The sequence below is a fragment of the Otolemur garnettii genome, unplaced genomic scaffold (genome assembly GCF_000181295.1).
Source record: "Otolemur garnettii isolate 467f Iridium unplaced genomic scaffold, OtoGar3 scaffold00089, whole genome shotgun sequence".
Classification (NCBI taxonomy): Eukaryota; Metazoa; Chordata; class Mammalia; order Primates; family Galagidae; genus Otolemur; species Otolemur garnettii.
In genome coordinates this window covers 2,054,642-2,072,776 of record NW_003852484.1, presented here as the reverse complement: position 1 = coordinate 2,072,776, position 18,135 = coordinate 2,054,642, and the positions used below count along the sequence as shown (strand labels likewise).

Below are 18,135 nucleotides of genomic sequence, written 5' to 3'. Positions count from 1 at the left end.
GCAGGCTTGGCATTGCCCACGGGCTTCAGGGTCTCAGCAGGCTTGGCATTGCCCAAGGGCTTCAGGGTCTCAGCAGGCTTGGCATTGCCCAAGGGCTTCAGGGTCTCAGCAGGCTTGGTGTTGCCCACAGGCTTCAAGGACCCTGATGGCTGTGCATTACTCCCGGGCTTGGAACTTTCCACTGCCTTGGCATTCAAGGCCTCAGTGCTGCCGCCACCATTCTCTGCTGGTAATTTCTTCTTGCTTCCTAGCACTGAGCGAAAATCTGGAGTGGCAGGTTTTGGAGGTGGTACCTTCTCAGGCACTGGGGTCTTGGGAGTCCCCTTCTTGGCCAGAACAGAGCGGAAGTCAACCTGCTGGGGACTATGTCCCTTCCTCTCTTCCTCGGTCACAGTCTTTGGCTTTACTTGCCGCTGCAGGTTGGCACGGAAATCCATCTGCTCAGCTGGGATCTCCTTCAGATCCTCTTCAGACAAGGTCTTGGTACTCACCTTCTTCCCCAGGAGGTCGCGGAAGTCCAGCTGCTCTACCTCCTGCTGGCGGATGGCCTCTTCCGTGTGCTGCCTGGTCTCCACGCGCCTCTTCAGCACCCCCCGCACGTCCTCACCGTCCTCCTCCTCTGGCCAACCGTGCCCCCTTGCCGGCCAGCTGGGCCTCAGGGTCCCATAGTTGTCACCACCACCACCATCAGCACCAGCTTCTCCACCAAAGAGGCCCTCACAGCTGGCAGGCTCTCTCCCCCTGCAAACAGTGAAGGGAAAAGGGAAAGTAGCAGGAGGAAAGGGGTTGGGTAAGAAAGAACCGTCAGGGGAGAGCAAATCCCTGAGGGCGGAGGGCAGAGAGGAGGGGCGAGGGGAGGGGGGGCCGGCCAGGCTGTGTTTATAGAAGGGAACATTGGTGAGAGGCACTCACTTGCTTACTTGGTTTATTACATCGGTAATGACTTCAGTAGCCTTATAAGGGTGTGTGCAAAAAAAATCACCCCCTTCTTTCCCCTCCTCTCCCTCCCTCACTCCCTTCCAATCTCTCCCTTTTGGCTTTGGCAGCGTCAGCAGGAGGATACAAACACGCTAGGGCTGCCGGCTGGGCTTTGGGGGGGATGGCACAGGGCCGGGCCAGTCAGCTCCTGGGGGCACTCACCGTGGGGGGGCTCTGGCAGGGCTGCTCTGCAGCATCAGTGACACCTGGCAGCTGCATTCACCAACCCGGTTCCTAAGGAGTGCAAAAGATCAATAAAGATCAAGAGGTTCTCTGGGCAAAGGGCACGCTCAGCGCGGACTTGGTCATGGGCTGCTGGCCACCAGGGAAGATGGAGGTCACTGGCTTAGCTATGATGTCTATCCTGAGTTAGATTCAGGCCAGGGCCTTCTCACCCTGTGGTCACTCTTTATTTTTCCCAGTTCTAATTTAAAAAGAAGAAAAAGAAATCTCCGGACAACAGCTAAGACAGACGATTAGAAATAGGAATACTTTTCACTAAGTATATACGTATTACATGACACGGTCAGCCAGTCATTCCATCAATAAGAGGAGAAGAAAGGCTAACTCTGCCAGGGACTGTGATGGAGCTGCTTGGTCTACAGACAGGCCTGGTTGGCCTGCCCTTGACCTTGAATCCAATTCCATGCTCCCTAAACACAGAGGTCATCACTTCCCAAGTGCTCAGGAATATAGTGCCACCAAACTCTACCCACTGACAATACCCCTACCAAATGTTTTCCTATGGGGGTGGCCCTTTCTCCCCTTCTCTCAAGTTGCAGGGGTGGGGGTGGGGAGGTGGTTCTGGATCCTTCAAGTCCATAAAATTGTTTGGCCTCCCTCTCAGCGGTGATACAAGTCCCGAGGCCCTCTGCTCAAAGGAAGCTGTTGGCACTTGGGTGGGTTCATAGCAGAACATCCCTCCAGCCCAGCAAGGCTGCCACCTGCTGGCATTCCTGAGCTCTGACCATCTGAGAAGGTTCTGCTCAGGCTGGGGGTGGAGTGGGACAGGTCTGAGAGCCAGAGGAGACTTTTAGTGGTCACAAGGACTGCATTTTATGCAGCACCCTCCTGGTCTCTTTTTTTTTTTTTTTTGAGATAGAGCCTCAAGCTATTGTCCTGGGTAGAGTGCTGTGGCATCACAGCTCACAGCAACCTCCAACTCCTGGGCTGAAGCGATTCTCTTGCCTCTGCCTCCCAAGTAGCTAGGGCTACAGGCGCCTGCCACAACGCCTGGCTATTTTTTGGTTGCAGCCGTCATTGTTGTTTGGTGGGCCCAGGCTGGATTCAAACCAACCAGCTCAGGTGTATGTGGCTGGTGCCCTAGCTGCTTGAGCCACAGGCGCCAAGCCTCCTGGTCTCTTTTGTTCCCCACAACATGCCAGTGAGGTGCAGAGCAAGACTGGGGGATGAACCTCGGGGTCTCTGAACATCATGCTCCCACCATCCCCCTGGATGCAGCTGTCTCACTAGCTCTCAGCCCCAGTGGCAGATGCACCAAACTCTGCGACAGGTTCCTTACATGATCCATCCTATTTTATCTCAGGATAGCTCTGAGAAGTTTGGAGTCGGCACTGCTTTTAAAATGGAAGAAAAGTGACTTAATAAAGGTTAAGTAATTTGCATGAACTCACAAAACGAACTAGTGGGGAAAGAGGTTGAGACCTGGGTCTATCTGAATCCAAGACCAGTGACCTCTGTGCTCTGTCCTATGGTGGTTGTCAGAATAAATCTGTTCTGGGATGCATGTGTGTGTTTGTGTGTGTCTATGTGGACATATATAGATTAACTATACATGGGGATGCACACAGATTTGGGGCCTACCTGGCAGGCATCTGTACCTGGAGGTCTGTGTCTGAGAACATGTGTGCACGAGTCACATCCATAGGGACAGACACCTGAGCGCAAGTTCGTGTATGTTCTGCTGATGTGTGGGTATTCATCTCACTCTGCCTCCCTCCCAACAGACAGACACTGGCAGCCCGTGGAGTGGCACGTGATTCTCAGGGGTCGGGGGCTACTACTTACCCCTGGGCACTGGGACCCATTTGAGAGGCTGATCTTTGCTGCCCTCTGACCCTCCTCTCACCTACTGGGTCCCTCTTTCCTCCCTTTCCCCAGTGTCCTCATGCAGCAGGCATTTGCCTTCCTGGCCACATTAGCTCTTTTCTTGCTTTCTCTCGCCTGGCCATCTGACCCACAGCCCATCTCCTCCTGGCCACCTTCCTCCATGCTCAGACTCTCAGGGAGCACAGATTCATGGTTCGCTCATGTCTGGAGAACGTTAGGGCCCTGGATGTCTTTGCTCAACAAACAGCAATTAGGAGCCTCATTAGTGCCAGGCCCCTGGAAGATTAAGAGGCCCTTAGAGCACTCTGAACTCTCAACACTCATAGTGATTGGGTTAACTTGTACAATAACCACTCAAGGTCATGTTGGGTCAAGGCCCAGACCCTGGTACTCTGCTTCTGCCAGGCTGCTGGCCAGTGTTAGGCTATTCCTTTCCCTCTTCTCAGGGTTGGCATGGAGCAGGAAGACAAGATGCCCAAGAACTTAGCTTCCTCGGCAGCCCTTTTCAACATCTCCTCAGCTGAGCTTCCTCTTGTCACACGTAGAACAGAGCCCAGATGCAAACAGCAGGAGCAGACACTGCCCAGATGGCCATGCTTTACCCCAGCCAGGCTCTGAATGGTGGGGGCCCTGCCTCTGAGCTGGAGTAAGCTGACTCTCTGCTTGAGGGAAGTAGATAAAGGCTGTCTTCATGACCTCAAGGCAGGGAGCGCAGACTCAGATAAGCTTCTCAAGGCCTCCTGCTCAATCCACCCACAGGGCTTACCCGGAGGCACCCAGGCAGGCTGAGGTGTCAGAGGAAGGTAGAGAACTTGGGATACCACAAATGGACCATTAAGTGGGTCATCCTTTGGGGGTTGATCTAGAGGTAACTATTTCCACAGACATAAACTTAATCTCTGCTGGGCCTCAAATGGCAAATCATGGGTTCATGTACAGAGGGGCTTCCCGCCTGGGACCCACATGTCAGATAATCTAGGGAGCTAGAACAGGGTTTGTGGCCATCTTCAACATTTGCACACACTCAGTTACAAAATCAGGGACTCATACCTGTAATCCTACCATTCTGGGAGCCTAAGGTGGGAGGATTGCTTGAGAGGTTATGAGTTCAAGACCAGCTTGGGCAAGAGTGAGACTCCCCCTATCTCTACAAAAAATATAAAAATTAGCTGGGTGTTATGGCATGTGCCTATAGTCCCAGCTACTTAGGAGACTAAGGCAGGAGGATCACTTGAGCCCAGGAGTTGGAGGCTGCAGTGAACTATGATGACACCATGGCACTCTAGCCTGGACAACAGAGCAAGACCCTGTCCCAGGTCTGGGCTGAGAAGGAGGCCCCATCCCAGGTACTGCCATGGAGGAAGGACATGGGACTCTCTCCCTACATGGTGCATCTTTCCCAAACTAACAGCCCTTTTGCCCCTGCTTCCCAATCCCTGAATAAGAAACCTACTCTTTAGTTGCAAAGCCTTGAATCCTGTCCTGACTCATCCACCTCTGGGATGGATTTCATATGCAAAATTACTTTAAATAACTGAATAAATAATTTACTTTAAATAACAAAATAAATATTAGTTTAAATAACTAAATAATTAATTTAATAACTAATTAGTTAAATAACTAATTTCCTGGCAAGCATCAATTTTTCAACCATGTCAGCTACAATGGAGAGCTGAGTTTTTGACGTTTTCCTTTTTGATATAGGAGACAAGAGCTAGGGAGAGGAAGACAGGTAGAAACTAGCCGTCTACATTTGCCTTACAACTTCAGCAAGGACAGACAGGACCTGCCCCGCCCCTCAGCCCTGCACACCTGACCCCCTGGCTTCCTTGCAGTCACCCAGTTGCCCTCCTAAAAAGGCACCTTCCTCTGGGTCTTGGGTCTGATTTCTGTCAGGATGAGAAAAGCTGGAGGAGGTGAGGCTTCTGGCAGGCCTGGCACACTCCAGGGAGAACTCTCCACTGACTTCCTCCTCCTCAGCAGGGGACAAAAGCCTCCCAAGAGGAATAAAGAGGACTGGGGGAGGAAAAAGAGGTCAGGGCACAAGGTTGGAGACTCCAGTGTGCTTGGCTTCCCAGGTACTCTAAGTTCCCATGCACCTGAGAGAAATTTCTCATCCTGGGCTATAAGGAATAGAAGAGCATCTGATTCAAGTCAAAAGAGAAGGGTTTGAACTTGGGCTCTGTTACTTGCCTTTGGGTGGCCATGAGCAAGTCCATGACCGTGAGACCTCAGTTTCCCTCATTATTAAATAAGGATGAGGCTAGATAACTTCTGACGTCCCTTGCAGCTGGGACAGTCTAAGTTTTATGACTGTCCCCAGCTGGCCCCAGACAGTCTGCCTACTGACCTCCCCACGCAGTCCTCCTCTCTGGCCTGGCAAACTTCCCACAAACTTCCCTTTGCTTTGAGTTACCCCCTCCTCCCCAATTTTCCTACTCAGCCTATTCAACAGCAAAGCCTTTCTCATTTGCCAAGACTCAGTCTTGCTTTCTTCCTCAAAATCTCACAGAAAGTTCATCTCCTAGGATGTCTGGCTTGAGCATTGTGTGTTGAGTATTGAGTGGGAGTACTGCCTCCAAGTACTACTCCTTCTATAAAGATAGGCCCTTAGCAAGTGTTTTTACATAGTACCAGTTTCCATTCTCTGTACCGGCCTAGGGAACAAGAGTGTACCTTCTCCCCATTTTGGAGGCAGATCTGCCTTCCTGGTAATAACGAGTTCAGGCATAAGGCAAAGGCAGTTGATGTGTTCTGAACATACTGCTAACTGCTAAGGGCAGTAGGGTGACCAGCGGCCCACACCATCCCATCAGCTGACCACAGGCATATCATAAGCTGAGCTAAGATTCATTGAGCCTTGGCCAGATCAGCAGAACTTCCTAACAGATCCAAAACTCTAAGAAATAATAAATGAGGCTCAGCGCCTATAGCACAGTGGTTATAGTGCCAGCCACATATACCAAAGGTGGCAGGTTCCAGCCTGGCCTGGGCCAGCTAAGCAACAATGACAACTGCAACAAAAAATAGCCAGGCATTGTGGTGGGCATGTGTAGCTCCAGCTACCTGGGAGGCTGAGGCAAGAGAATCGCTTAAGTCCGAGGTTGTTGTGACCTGTGATACCATGGCACTCTACCAAGAGCAACATAGTAAGACTCTATCTCAAAAAAAAAAAAAAAAAAAAACCAAAATAGTAAAAGAAATAATGGCTTTATAAAAAAAAAAAAATGACTATTTAAAAAATGCCCCTAGGCTGGGTGGTGCCTGTGGCTCAAAGGAGTAGGGGTGAGGGCCTCATATTCTGGAGGTGGTGGGTTCAAACCCAGCCCTGGCCAGAAACTACAAAAAAAAAAAAAAAATGCCCCTACGTATTGGGGTGGTTTGTTATGCAGAAAAAGCTGACACAAGGTACGTGACCAAAAAGGAGTCGTGGGGATAGGATACATACTGGGTTTTGAGATTATGGCAGGTCCATTATGGTCCATTATGGTCCATCATGGCAGCAGCCTTGGCATTTAGTGAGACAGCCCATTTGTAGCTCAGAGCCATACACATGATGGACTCAGTATTGGGAAGTGACCAAGCCCAGGAGAGAAAGCCCCTTGCAGAGTGGTCAGGCTGACCAGCTCAGACCAACTTACTTCCCATTGCAGGTCAGGTACAGACAAGTATCTTTCTTCAATGTTTACACCAACCCTAAGGCCAAGGGCAGGCGTTCTAGCTCAGATAGGATTTTACCAGTTGGAACATTTTATAGTTTTGTTTTGTTTTGTTGCAGTTTTTGGCCAGGGCTGGGTTTGAACCCGCCACCTCTGGCATATGGGGCCAACACCCTACTCCTTTGAGCCACAGGCACCGCCCACCAGTTGGAACATTTTAAAGGACATCTCTGAATCACATTCATTTGAAAAATAGCTATCAAATGTTAACTATGGGCCAGATGCTGTTCCAAACCTGGGACACAGCAGTGTTCTTCATGGAGCTGACCCTCCGTGTAATCTACCAAGACCTTCAAAAGGTGAGAAAAAAGGAATGGAGAAAGTTAACCTCCTTATGGCAGTCTTAAAATGTCTGCAAATTCTCTGACACTCCTCTCTCCAAAATATGAAACATAATTCCCCTCTCTTTGAGCATGGGCTGTATGGAGTGACTCACATATAACATATAGGAAGTTGGAGGTGATTAACATGTGACTTCCAAGGGTAGGTCATAAGAGACATTGCAGGCTCTAACCTGTGTTCTGTTTTAGACCACTAGCTCTGGGGAACCCAGCTGCCATGTCACGAAGATACTCAAGCAGCCCCATGGAGGGGTCCCCAAAGCAAGGAGCTGAGGCCCCCGCCGACAGGCAAAGGAGTATGCGTCATCTCAGAAACAGCTCCTCCAATGTCATTCAAGTCCTCCTGTAGGCCCTGATGACTCTTGACCTCAACTTCAAAATCATCCAGCTACCCTGCTTCCAAATTTCCAGCCCACAGAAACTGAGAGATGATGGATGTTTGTTGTTTCAGGCTGCTACGTGTCAGGGTAATTTGTTACAGAGCAATAGATAACGAATATATTCCCTCTTTCCTCCTGCTTTTCCCACTGTAATCCATCCCCCTCCTTCATATTTTCCATATACCACACTAGGGGGGACAAAATCCAGGATACAGCAAGACTGAAGATTCTGGGGAACTGAGCTCAGAAGGGAAGGTTTCAAGGAGCACCTGCCAAACTGAAGGGGAAGAGACAAGCTCGTCAGCGGCACCAGGCCTGCGCTTGCTACTCTGAAGTCCAAGTCCCACGCCAGCTTGTGCTTCCTCTGCCTTCCCAGACCCAGGTTGGGGCACCTGGAATCTGGGGCTAAAGGGTTATGGAAGGCAGGCGGGACAGCAAACTCACTTGAGCAGGATCTCATACTGGCCTGCGTGCCAGGGCTGCACATTCCTCAGCACCAGAGTGAACACGTCCTCATTCTGCAGAACCTCAAAGTGGCCAGTGTCTCTGGAGAGGGCTTTGCCGTCTCGGAGCCAGTGCACGGTAGGAAAAGGGTCACCAGCTATGGCGCAGGAGATGAGGACACTCTGGCCCAGGGAGGCTGTCACCGAGCGAGGCTTGCTGATGAACCAGGGCTGGGTGCCATCGTGAGGCTCTAGAAGTTGGCAAAGGGCAAAGCTAGAGTGGGAGGCCCTTCAGCAGAGAGCACATCCACTCAATTCTCCATGGTATGAAGTGCAGGAAGCCAGAGTGCCACCCAAGTGACAGCTTGTCCAGAAATCACTTCAGTTGGATACACACATGCAGCTCATCTTCTTGTCATAAATTTCTCTTGGTTACATTCTCACAGGACAATAGCAACATGAACTTGCGTATCTGAAGCAAGGGGAGGTACTCCAGGAGACCAAGGGGCACTACGTGGGAGCTAATGATCTGTATCAGGTGTGTGCAAGTAAGTGTTGTCACTTGCCTTACCTGTGCTTAACTTGCTTCTCCTCTTAAATACAAGTTCTCTAATGACAAGGACCCTGATAAGCCCACAACTCACCTCAAAAACAATCACTGCCAAATTGTTAAGCATATTACAGGTTTCCCTCTTAGCACTCCCACAGCTCATCACCAGTAATCTAGACAGGGCAGGGACTTCAGAAAGCTAGGAAGGGCAGCCCCACTCAGCCACAGCTTGAAGTGTAAGATAGGGAGCTGACTGCTGGGCTGGGATGGGACCCAGGGAGCAGAGGGTTCACAGCAGGAACTAAACAGCCTCATATGGTTTCCTTACCTCCATATCACTTTTGGAGATGCCCTGGCAGCACCCCTGCCCCACCTGTTCTGTGAGCCTCACCTTGTACTGTGAGCACGGCCTGGGTGCGGACCTCTCCAGTGCTGTTCCAGGCTTCGCAGGTGTAAGTGCCTGTGTCCTCCGGGAACACCTCCTGGATACAAAGGCTGTGTAGAGTGCCCCTCTGTTCAAAGTGGAAGTCCTCTGACTCCTGGATCTCGTTCCCATTGTGAAGCCAGATGACCTCAGGGGGTGGATTCCCTAAACCAGGAGGAGGGCCGGGACTGTTCAGGGAGATCCTTCCCTGGCCACGCAGTAGCTCTGCGCTTGATACCATAACAGCTATAAATGCTCTGCTGAACTCGTTATGTTTCAGTTTCTCCATCTATAAAATAGGGATTCTAACAGCATCCTCTTGTAGGTTTGTTGGGAGGACTAAATGAGTTAATCAAAACCCCTTAGCAGCCCACCAGGACAGCAGATCAGAAGACCACTGGGGACAAAGAAAACACTCAATGCTGTTCATTGGAATTATTTAACAACAGATTCAGGGAAACTAAAAAGAACTCAGATGCTGGCTCGGTGGCTAAGGCGCCAGCCACATACACCTAAGGTGGCAGGTTCGAATCCAGCCCAGGCCCACCAAACAAAGATGGCTGCAACCAAAAAAATAGCCAGGTGTTGTGGCAGGCACCTGTGGTTCCAGCTACTTAGGAGGCTGAGGCAGGAGACTCGGTTGAGCCCAGGAGTTGGAGGTTGCTGTGAGCTGTGGTGTCACGGCACTCTACCCAGGGGGACAGCTTGGGGCTCTGTCTCAAAAACAAAAAAAGGAACTCAGATGCAAAAAATATGATTTTAGAGATGAAAAAGTAAATTCAGGAAGAATGGTTTTCAAAATTAGAATTCAAACTGTTTGATAATCCCAAGTGGTAACCAGATTACTAGGTTGTAACTGAACGTGATTTCTGCTCGGCACTGCTTCACGTGGTGTGTCCACATACAGGCAATGGCAGTGCCCTTCTATAGTTTCAGCACAGAGAGTCAGCATTCATTTTGCTATTTTATGAATGTTGCCCCAGGGTAAAGATGGGCACCAGCTTGTACAGAATTTCCAAACACAGCTCTCGGTTGACCACAGTTTCAGATTTTACTAGTCTATTTTTCTGTGGATTTGTTGGGACACAAGACAATGGCCGTCTGTAAGGGTTTCCTCTGATGGAAGAGCTAAGCCACTAGGCTCTGCTTCCAGAGGGGCAAGACCCCTGGGATGGGCGGCAGAGGAGGTTCTGTGGCACCAGGCCCTGGGAAGCTCAAGAGAGAGCAGATGGCCATCTGTCTTCCTTGGGTTAGATGCAGAATGCCTCTGACCAGGAAGGCAGTGAGCAGCATGGAGAGTGTGGATAGGCCCTCTGCCTGGGACTGCCAGGGATGGAGTCTATCTGAGCATCCCTAAAAGGGTGAGCCCCTTGGTTTCCTCACAGCTCATCTTTATTGCTTCAGCAACTCAAGAAGAACTAAAAAGTAGGAAAGTGACCTCCAGGCTGTCATAGGCACTGATCAGTGGCCAAAACCACTTACACACTCAAAAGCAAACTATAGCTGACCCAGCCCTAAGTGCTCTTCTTCCCTCGGCTTCTTCTGCTCACCTTTAGCAATGACTCAGACCAGGATGTCTCAGACCAGGATGCTAAGCACACTTGTTGCCCTGCTCCTGTTTTAGAAGCATCTGCCCCATCTTCTCACCTTAAAATCTGGATAGAGCAATTGAGACCATCTTCTAAGAGTTGGGAAGTTCTCACATAATTTCTTCTGAGAGTTGGGAAGTTCTCACCATAATTTGGTTTTGTACCAGTCTTCAGAAGCTTCCAGCTACATTGGTCACATTGTGTTTTCAAATCAACCCCTCACCACTCTAACTACAGCTATCTTCTTCTCCTGGGTCATTTAACCTTGAACCCAGAAAATCTCAACAGGAGGCAGAAAAGAGCGATTAAGAGTCTCTACTTCTTTGGGTCTATTTCCTGCTGATTCCATCTGATTTTCTGGTGGTTCAGTGATCTGAGCAGGCTCTCAAGGAACAATGCTCATCGTAACCATGCCCATTTTCACATATGCCCCCCAAAGAGAGATATAGAGACAGACCTGACACTTGGACCGTCATGGTAACCTGGCTTCCATCCATGACCTTGAGATCAGAGAGGCCCTGTAGGAAGACAGGTGCAACGGGCCTGCCGGGAGCCACAGGCAGAGGGTACTCACTCTTCCTGTCACTTTTCTTTTCTGTGTGGTAGACAAAAGAACGTGGGGGAGAACACTCATTCATTCAACAAACACATGTACCACTCGGTACATGACTTATTTTGCTAAGGTTCACACCAGAAATTGAAAGCTAACAGAGAGTGTTTGGAGGCCCTGGGGGTCATCAGGGACAAAATGTGCTCTATCCATCTGCTTGGCAAGACAATGCTGTTGCCTGAGAGCAGGGAACAAACAATAAGACCTCGGCAGAGCCATGCCCAATCTAGGCTCTGGTTCCTCCAGAGAACTTCAGGGGAAGAAGCTAACACTTGGCATCTTATAAGATTTTGTTCCTTAAATTTTATTAATACTTTTTGGATAAGTGATACTCACATGGCACAAAATTCAAAACAGTATCTATAAAATGTCCATCCCACTCCTGTCGCCTGGCGCCCAACTATCTTTCCCCAGAGGCAACCATTTTTCTTTTTTTTTTTGTTCACCTTGCCCAAGACAATTTGTGTATATGATATATAGAAGCAAATAGGTATTTTCAAAATTTTCTTTCAAAAATAAAATACACAATGAATATGGAGGGCATCTTGCTTTGTAACTTTATATTTTGATGTCACTTGTAAAACAGAACTGAAGAGCTTCCCTATCATTCTCTATAGTTGTGTGGGGCTCCCCCACCATCCTATGAGATTTTAAGTACCCCAAGAAAGCCAAAGGCACTACATTCATTATAAAGGCTAAAATTAAAAAGGCAGATCATCCCAAGAACTAAAAGTGGTGAGGATGTGCAGCAACTTGCAACTCTCATGCACGGCTGGTGGGAGTGTAAAGTGGTACATAATCTTTGGCAAACAGTTTGGCAGTTTTTCAACATATACTTCCCCTATGATCGGTCATTCTACCAGGTATTCACCCAAGAGAAATGGAAGTACATAGTCATACAGAGACTTGCATACAAACATTCTTAGCAGCTTTATTCACAATAGCCCCCAAATAAATATGCCCCAATGTCTATCAACACGTGAATAAATATACCATAATATAGCCCATACAACGGAATACTATATGGCAACAAAAAGAAAGAACTATGGAAAGACGCCATGACAGCGATGAATTTCATAATAATTATGATGAATGAAGGAAGCCAGACAGAAAAAGAGTATATATTAGATGATTCCATTTAGAACAAACTCTAGAAAATGCAAAGTACAGTGACAGAAAGCAGATCAGGGGTGGTGTGGGGCAAGAGATGGAGGGGCTGGGTTAGAAAGGGGCACCAGGAAACATTTAGGAATGATGGAGAAGTTCCTTTTAAAAATCATGGTGAAGGGTCCATTCATGTGTACATGTGTCAAAACTAATCAAATTAAATGCTTTGAATATATACAGTTTATTGTAAAAACTGGGAGAATAAAAACCAGCCTCTCTGAGAGAAGGAAGGGAAGTGTTCCAGTGAGTCAAGGACAAAAACTGGGCAGTGTGCAGGGCTTGCCCCTCACTCCCATTCAGTCCCCAGTGGAGACAGATTAACAAATAGGGACTTTCAACCCTTCCCCACCTGGGCTCTGACCCCACCTCCAGGAACTGAAGGGGAGGGGACCACAGAGTGCCCTGCTGGTGGTGTCCTTCCCATGCAGGCAGCCCTGGGGCAGGATGTACTCACACCTGCCCAGCCCCTGGACTTTCCCAGGCTAAGCAGCCCTAAGTTTCAATAATTCCCTTTTAATTTTTTTGTTTTGGGCAGGAGCAGTGGTTGAGATGGGGAGGGCTAGGATATCTCTAACTTAAGCTCTTAAGTTTTCAGGGAGGGGGCCTCTGGCATTTTGGGTTCTTACAAGCAGAGGACCACAGATATTTTTCAGACCTCCTTCCGGAAGCAGAGCCTGGGGGATGTGCTGCCAGGGTGTGTGACGTATCTGGGCAAGGCCCAGCCCCCAACCTGCCACTGAAAACAAAGCCAGGCCTGATGCAGAGCTCTCCAAGCTCAGTCTCTGAGAATGTGGATGAGGAGAGGCTGGGAAGGCCCAGGAGGCTGGAGGAAAACTGTCCCCCAAGCAGGTGCAGTCTGAAGAGCACAGAGCCAGAGTTCAAGAGCAGGTAACCCCAGGGTCCCCACAGAAGAGGAGATTCTCAGGCCCCTGCTGCCCTCCATGCCCCTCACATAGACATTGCAGCCTTTGGTGAAGGGCAGGAGGGGGCCTTGGCAGAAGGCCCTGGGAGTGGGCTTGAGGGTCCTCGTGTTGGACATGCATAGCTCTATCTCGATTCTCTGATGGGGCTGCAGCAGTTAGGAAAGCTGGCTGCCTCGGGAGAGTTGAGGAATTTCCTGTCTTGCACAGACTGAGAAGGCATGAGGCTAGAGGACAAAATGTTTTCGTCCCTCCCGAGTACTCCTTGTTCCCCACTCTCCGCAGTTTTAGCCCTAGTCCCCAGCCTCACGGAACCCCATAACAATGTGCTCTAGTTCCTAGGAACTGTAGGATGCCAGCATCTCTAGCTCATGCTCCTTTCAGCTGGTGGCAATCTCTCCTTTGGCCCCATCTTCCTCGTTTTTTCCCATAGACCCTGTTTCCTGGGCTGGGGCTTTGGCAAAGCTACTTTACCCTGTGGGTCTCAGGCACTGGGGACTAAAAATCTATCAGCTCCCCCCCCCCCACCCCCGGGAACTCAGAGCATGTACGAGAGTGTTGCTTCTCATGGGCTCTCTGTTAGCCTGTGTCTATCTGTAGCTGTGGAGGGGACAGTGGGACCGCACTGTAAACCCAGGATCTGGGGTCAGATTCTGGCCTCAGACAGGTCCCTTGCATCTAAAGCTCAACTTCCTCATCTGTCTCTCCGGTAGCCACAGTAACATCAGAGGACTTTGGGGAGTTTTAAATGTGTGGGAATACTTTGTACCACTATTCACTATCAATGAGAACACTTCACATGTACAAGGCTGGCATGACAACCAACTCAAAACCTATCCACTCGGGGTCAATTACTCCTTGGGTTTATCAGCAGTAAAAGAAGCAATGGAGACTGGGCCCTCCCCCACACATTACAAACTCACTTCACAGGACCTGAGGCAACTACTGTTAGGAATACAAACGTGTTGCTTAAAAACACCATGGGATATATCTCAAAGTAAATTGAGAACCAGCTTTCCTGGCACAAAAGGAGATGAATGAAAGAGACTGAACTTGGGGGAACTGACCCATAGGCAGGCAGGCAGCGACTGACATTTTTGTTTTTGGCTGAGTAAACTCGTCCCGGCCCCCCCCCCCCAGCCCACTCCCTGGGATTAAGGAGCCAGGAAGGATCTCAAGTTCTGAGCAAGCAACTTCCTTTAAGCAGCCCCAGAAAAGCAAGCCTAATAAGAACCCTGACACCACAGTCCTATCTTGTCCCCACTGTGCTGAGAGAGAGGCCAGGACAAAGAGACTTAACTAAGGTGAAGAAGCTTTCCCAGGTCTCGGAGCCAGTATAGTCAGACAAGGCCATGGTGTTATGTGTGTGTCTTTTCAAGGGAAATCACGGTGCCTATGGTGAACTCTCCATAAGAACAAACATACTGTCAGCTGACTCACATCCTAGAATAGTGATTTTTCAACTAGTCGCAAAAATTTGTAAAGATCATGAATTAAATTATATTTGAAAGAAGTTCAAAGCACAGTAAGTATATTCTTTTTTTTTTAACTCTCCTTTTTGATCAACATAATTTAAGTGTGCTATGGAAGTTTCACTATAGGTTCAAGCATGCTGTGAGATCAAAAAAGATAAAAAACATAGTCCTAGGCTGGAGGAGGTGGCTCACCTCCTGCCTGTAGTCCTAGCACTCTGGGAGGCGGAGGTGGGTGAATTGCTTGAGCTCAGGAGTTCGAGACCACCTGAGCAAGAGTGGCATTATGGTGGGCACCTGGAATCCCAGCTACTCGGGAGGCTGAGCCAAGAGGATCACCTGAGTCCAGGAGTTTGAGGTTGCTGTGAGCTATGATGCCACGGCACTCTACCAAGGGTAACATAAAAACACCATCCTAGACCCTTGGATAACCAAGAGAAACTAAAGCAAAAGAGAGAAAAGCCAAGTAAAAGTAAAAAGCAACATGTGTGTGTTTCAATTCAACCCAAAGCCAAACAAATTACTTTGGCTCATCTGTGGCCTGTTATTTCCTGCTCACTCTTGTGTGGACTTACATAAAATAAGAGACAGATGGAAACAGACGTATTTAACTCATGGCTCTAGCTGTGTGATCTGAGGCAAGCTTCCCAGCCTCAGCATTGCCTCCCATAGCCTGATGATAATACAGTACTGATAAATGTAATGTACACACCAGTATCATGCCTGGTAACACTGCAGGCTTTAGATGACTAAAAAAAGTAACACATGGAAGACAGCTAGAACAGTATCTAGCACGTAAGAAGTATGGCTGGCTTCTTATGCCCATAGCACAGTGGTTACAGTGTCAGTCACATGCACCGAGGCTGGCAGGTTCCAGCCTGGCCCAGGCCAGCTAAACAACAATGACAGCTACAACAAAAAAATAGCTGGGAGTTGTGGGTACTGTGGCAAGAGCCTGCAGTCCCAGCTACTTGGGAGGCTGAGGCAAGAGAATTGCTTAAGCCCAAAAGTTTGAGTTTGCTGTGAGCTGTGACACCATGGCACTCTACCGAGGGCAAGATGAGACTCTCTCAAAAAAAAAAAAAAAAGTATAAAAATCAATAGTTTTTTTTTTACTTTCCTAGGCCAACTGACTTTTTTGGCTGAGCAAACTTGCCCTGACAATAACTACAATGAGAAAGTTCTCCAAACCAGGACTTCCACATATAATCAGACAGAAAGGGAATTATAGCAGCTATTGAGATAAAATTATCATGATTCCTTATAAAATTCCAGGATTCTAAAGGATGTTCTCAGCTCATTTGGTGCTGCCATCAACATCCTTGGAGGCAAGGTTCAGACCCTGTCCCTGTTTCACAGCAGAGGGAGCTGAGACACAGAGAGGGAAGCTTGCCTGCCCTAAGACGCTGAGGCTGAAATGGCACCAGGGATGGGATGCAGCTAGCCAGGGCCTGAGAACAGAAGCAGGGAAACCTTCTGTCATGGGACATGTTTGTGCTCATGCCCAGAGCCACCAGTGAGCCACCACGTGATGTCTCTGCAACTATCCTTCTGTACTGTCCTGGGTACAGGGCCAGGGCCCAAGGCTTGAGTCCCCAGTGGCAATGCTGTCTCAGGGAGCCTGAGCTGCTTCCACTGGGGAGAGTGCACACTGGCCATGGCACACAAGTAACAAGGGACCCAGTGACAGAATCGCTACGCAGCTCAAGTGGGGCCAGACTACACATGCCTCAGGCTTTCCCACAGCTGTGCTTCCTGCTGTCCGCAGAGACCACGCCCAGACAGGGCCTGCTTTTGGGAGTCCAGAGAGGCCAGGTCTCCTTCACTGGCCAGTCTAGGACTAAAGATCTAATGCAAATTTACCTGTGGCTCTGGTACTTGGCATTGGCCATTGTCTCTCCACTTGCTCGCTGACTCCATCCTTAAACTGAATGTCACTGTTCTGTTTTGAAAGAATGGCAAAGTGTCAGGCCTGTCCTCTAATGGGAAAGACAAGAGCTCAGATGAAGAATAAAACTGCTTATAAGGCAGTTTACTTAAAAGTGAACATGATGCCATATACAGCAGACTAAAGCTGTCAATAGGACTTAAGAAAAGGAAGAAAGCAGGAGAAAAAAAGAACAGAGAGAGGAGAGAGGGAATAGGGAAGGAAAAGACAGGGCAGGGGAGAGAAAGAGAGACAGACACTCACACATCTCTTTATGATCCTACTGACCACATGCTTTTTCCTTCCTGGCCATTTTTGCTCTGTTTTTGACTCATCAGAAGCTATGTTCTTTTTATTCCTTATTGTTACCAGGGGTTTTTACAATGTAGTCTCCCACTGATATCTGGGTTTATTTATTTATTTATTTACAGAGTCTCACTCTATTGCCCTGGAGTTGAGTGTCATAGTGTGATCACAGCTCACAGCAACCTCAAACTCTTGAGCTCAAGAGATCTTCTTGCCTCAGCCTCCTGAGTAGCTGGGACTATAGATGCCTCCAAAATGCCCAGCTAGTTTTTCTAATATTTTAAAGTAGAAAACAGGGTTTCATTCTTTCTCAGGCTGATCTCGAACTCCTGAGCCCAAGCAATCCACCCACCTTGGCCTCCTAGAGTGCCAGGATTACAGAAGAGAGCCACCATGCCCAGCCTAATACATGTTATCAGCCCCAGTATGATAATATACATCTCACATCACTGAGACTCAAGAATTTTGCACATAAGTTAAGGGTGAAATACAGACTCCTGGAGACCCCTTCGATCCATGGTCTAGGTCCAGGCAACTGTATTTATGAGTATCGTCTACAGCAGGCATCCTCAAACTACAGCCTGTGGGCCACATGCAGCCCGCCTAGGACATTTATCTGGCCCGCTGGGTGTTTTTGCCGCTGCTGCCTGTCCTGCTTAGCAGCCGACTCGTCCTGGAACCCAGAGTCCGACCCTCCAACAAGTCTGAGGGACGGTGAACTGGTTCTCTGTTTAAAAAGTTTGAGGACCCCTGGTCTACAGCATTTGTTAACTGTTTGTTTATCAAGGGTCACTATTCCACAGCCCACATACTCAGTTCAGGATGACAGATACTGACGAACCTCTACGTAAATCAACACAAAGAAATTCTTAATATTCTAAAATCAGTTGGCACTCTTTTTTTTATTTCAGGTTAAGGTGGGTACAAACGACCAAATCACAATATTTGAATTTGTTAGGTAGAATCCCTCTTGTAGCTATGTCCTGCACCCAAAAGGTGTAACATACACTCCTAAATTGTGCCCATTCAGTGGGAGCACCCCAACCCCCACAATCTCTCCCCCTTTCTTGTTCCCCCTCCCCTAACCTGAATTGAAATGAGTTTTTCTCCTATGTGAGTGTGAATTACATCATCTACTGGCTTCATATTAGTAGTGAGTACATTGGATACTTGCTTTTCCATTCTTGTGATACTTTACTGAGAAGAATGTTTCAACACCATCCAGGTTAATACAAAAGA

The 18,135-nt window shown here is 48.6% G+C and overlaps 1 protein-coding gene across 5 annotated transcripts in view; it reads right to left on the bottom strand.

Moving 5' to 3' along the window:
• MYLK (myosin light chain kinase) overlaps positions 1-18,135 on the bottom strand; it is a 217,966-nt gene that overhangs the window by 86,385 nt on the left and 113,446 nt on the right. For 4 of the 5 annotated variants that reach the window (XM_023516282.1, XM_023516280.1, XM_023516279.1 and 1 more), the window contains exons 12-16: positions 10,952-11,089; positions 8,873-9,070; positions 7,933-8,182; positions 1,141-1,212; positions 15-741 (exon numbers count right to left, since the gene is read on the bottom strand). In XM_023516282.1, coding sequence (XP_023372050.1) covers positions 15-741; positions 1,141-1,212; positions 7,933-8,182; positions 8,873-9,070; positions 10,952-11,089 — 1,385 coding nt within the window. Of the gene's footprint in view, positions 1-14; positions 742-1,140; positions 1,213-7,932; positions 8,183-8,872; positions 9,071-10,951; positions 11,090-16,526; positions 16,606-18,135 lie in introns of all 5 variants that reach the window. The other variant, XM_023516283.1, reaches the window with a different exon arrangement.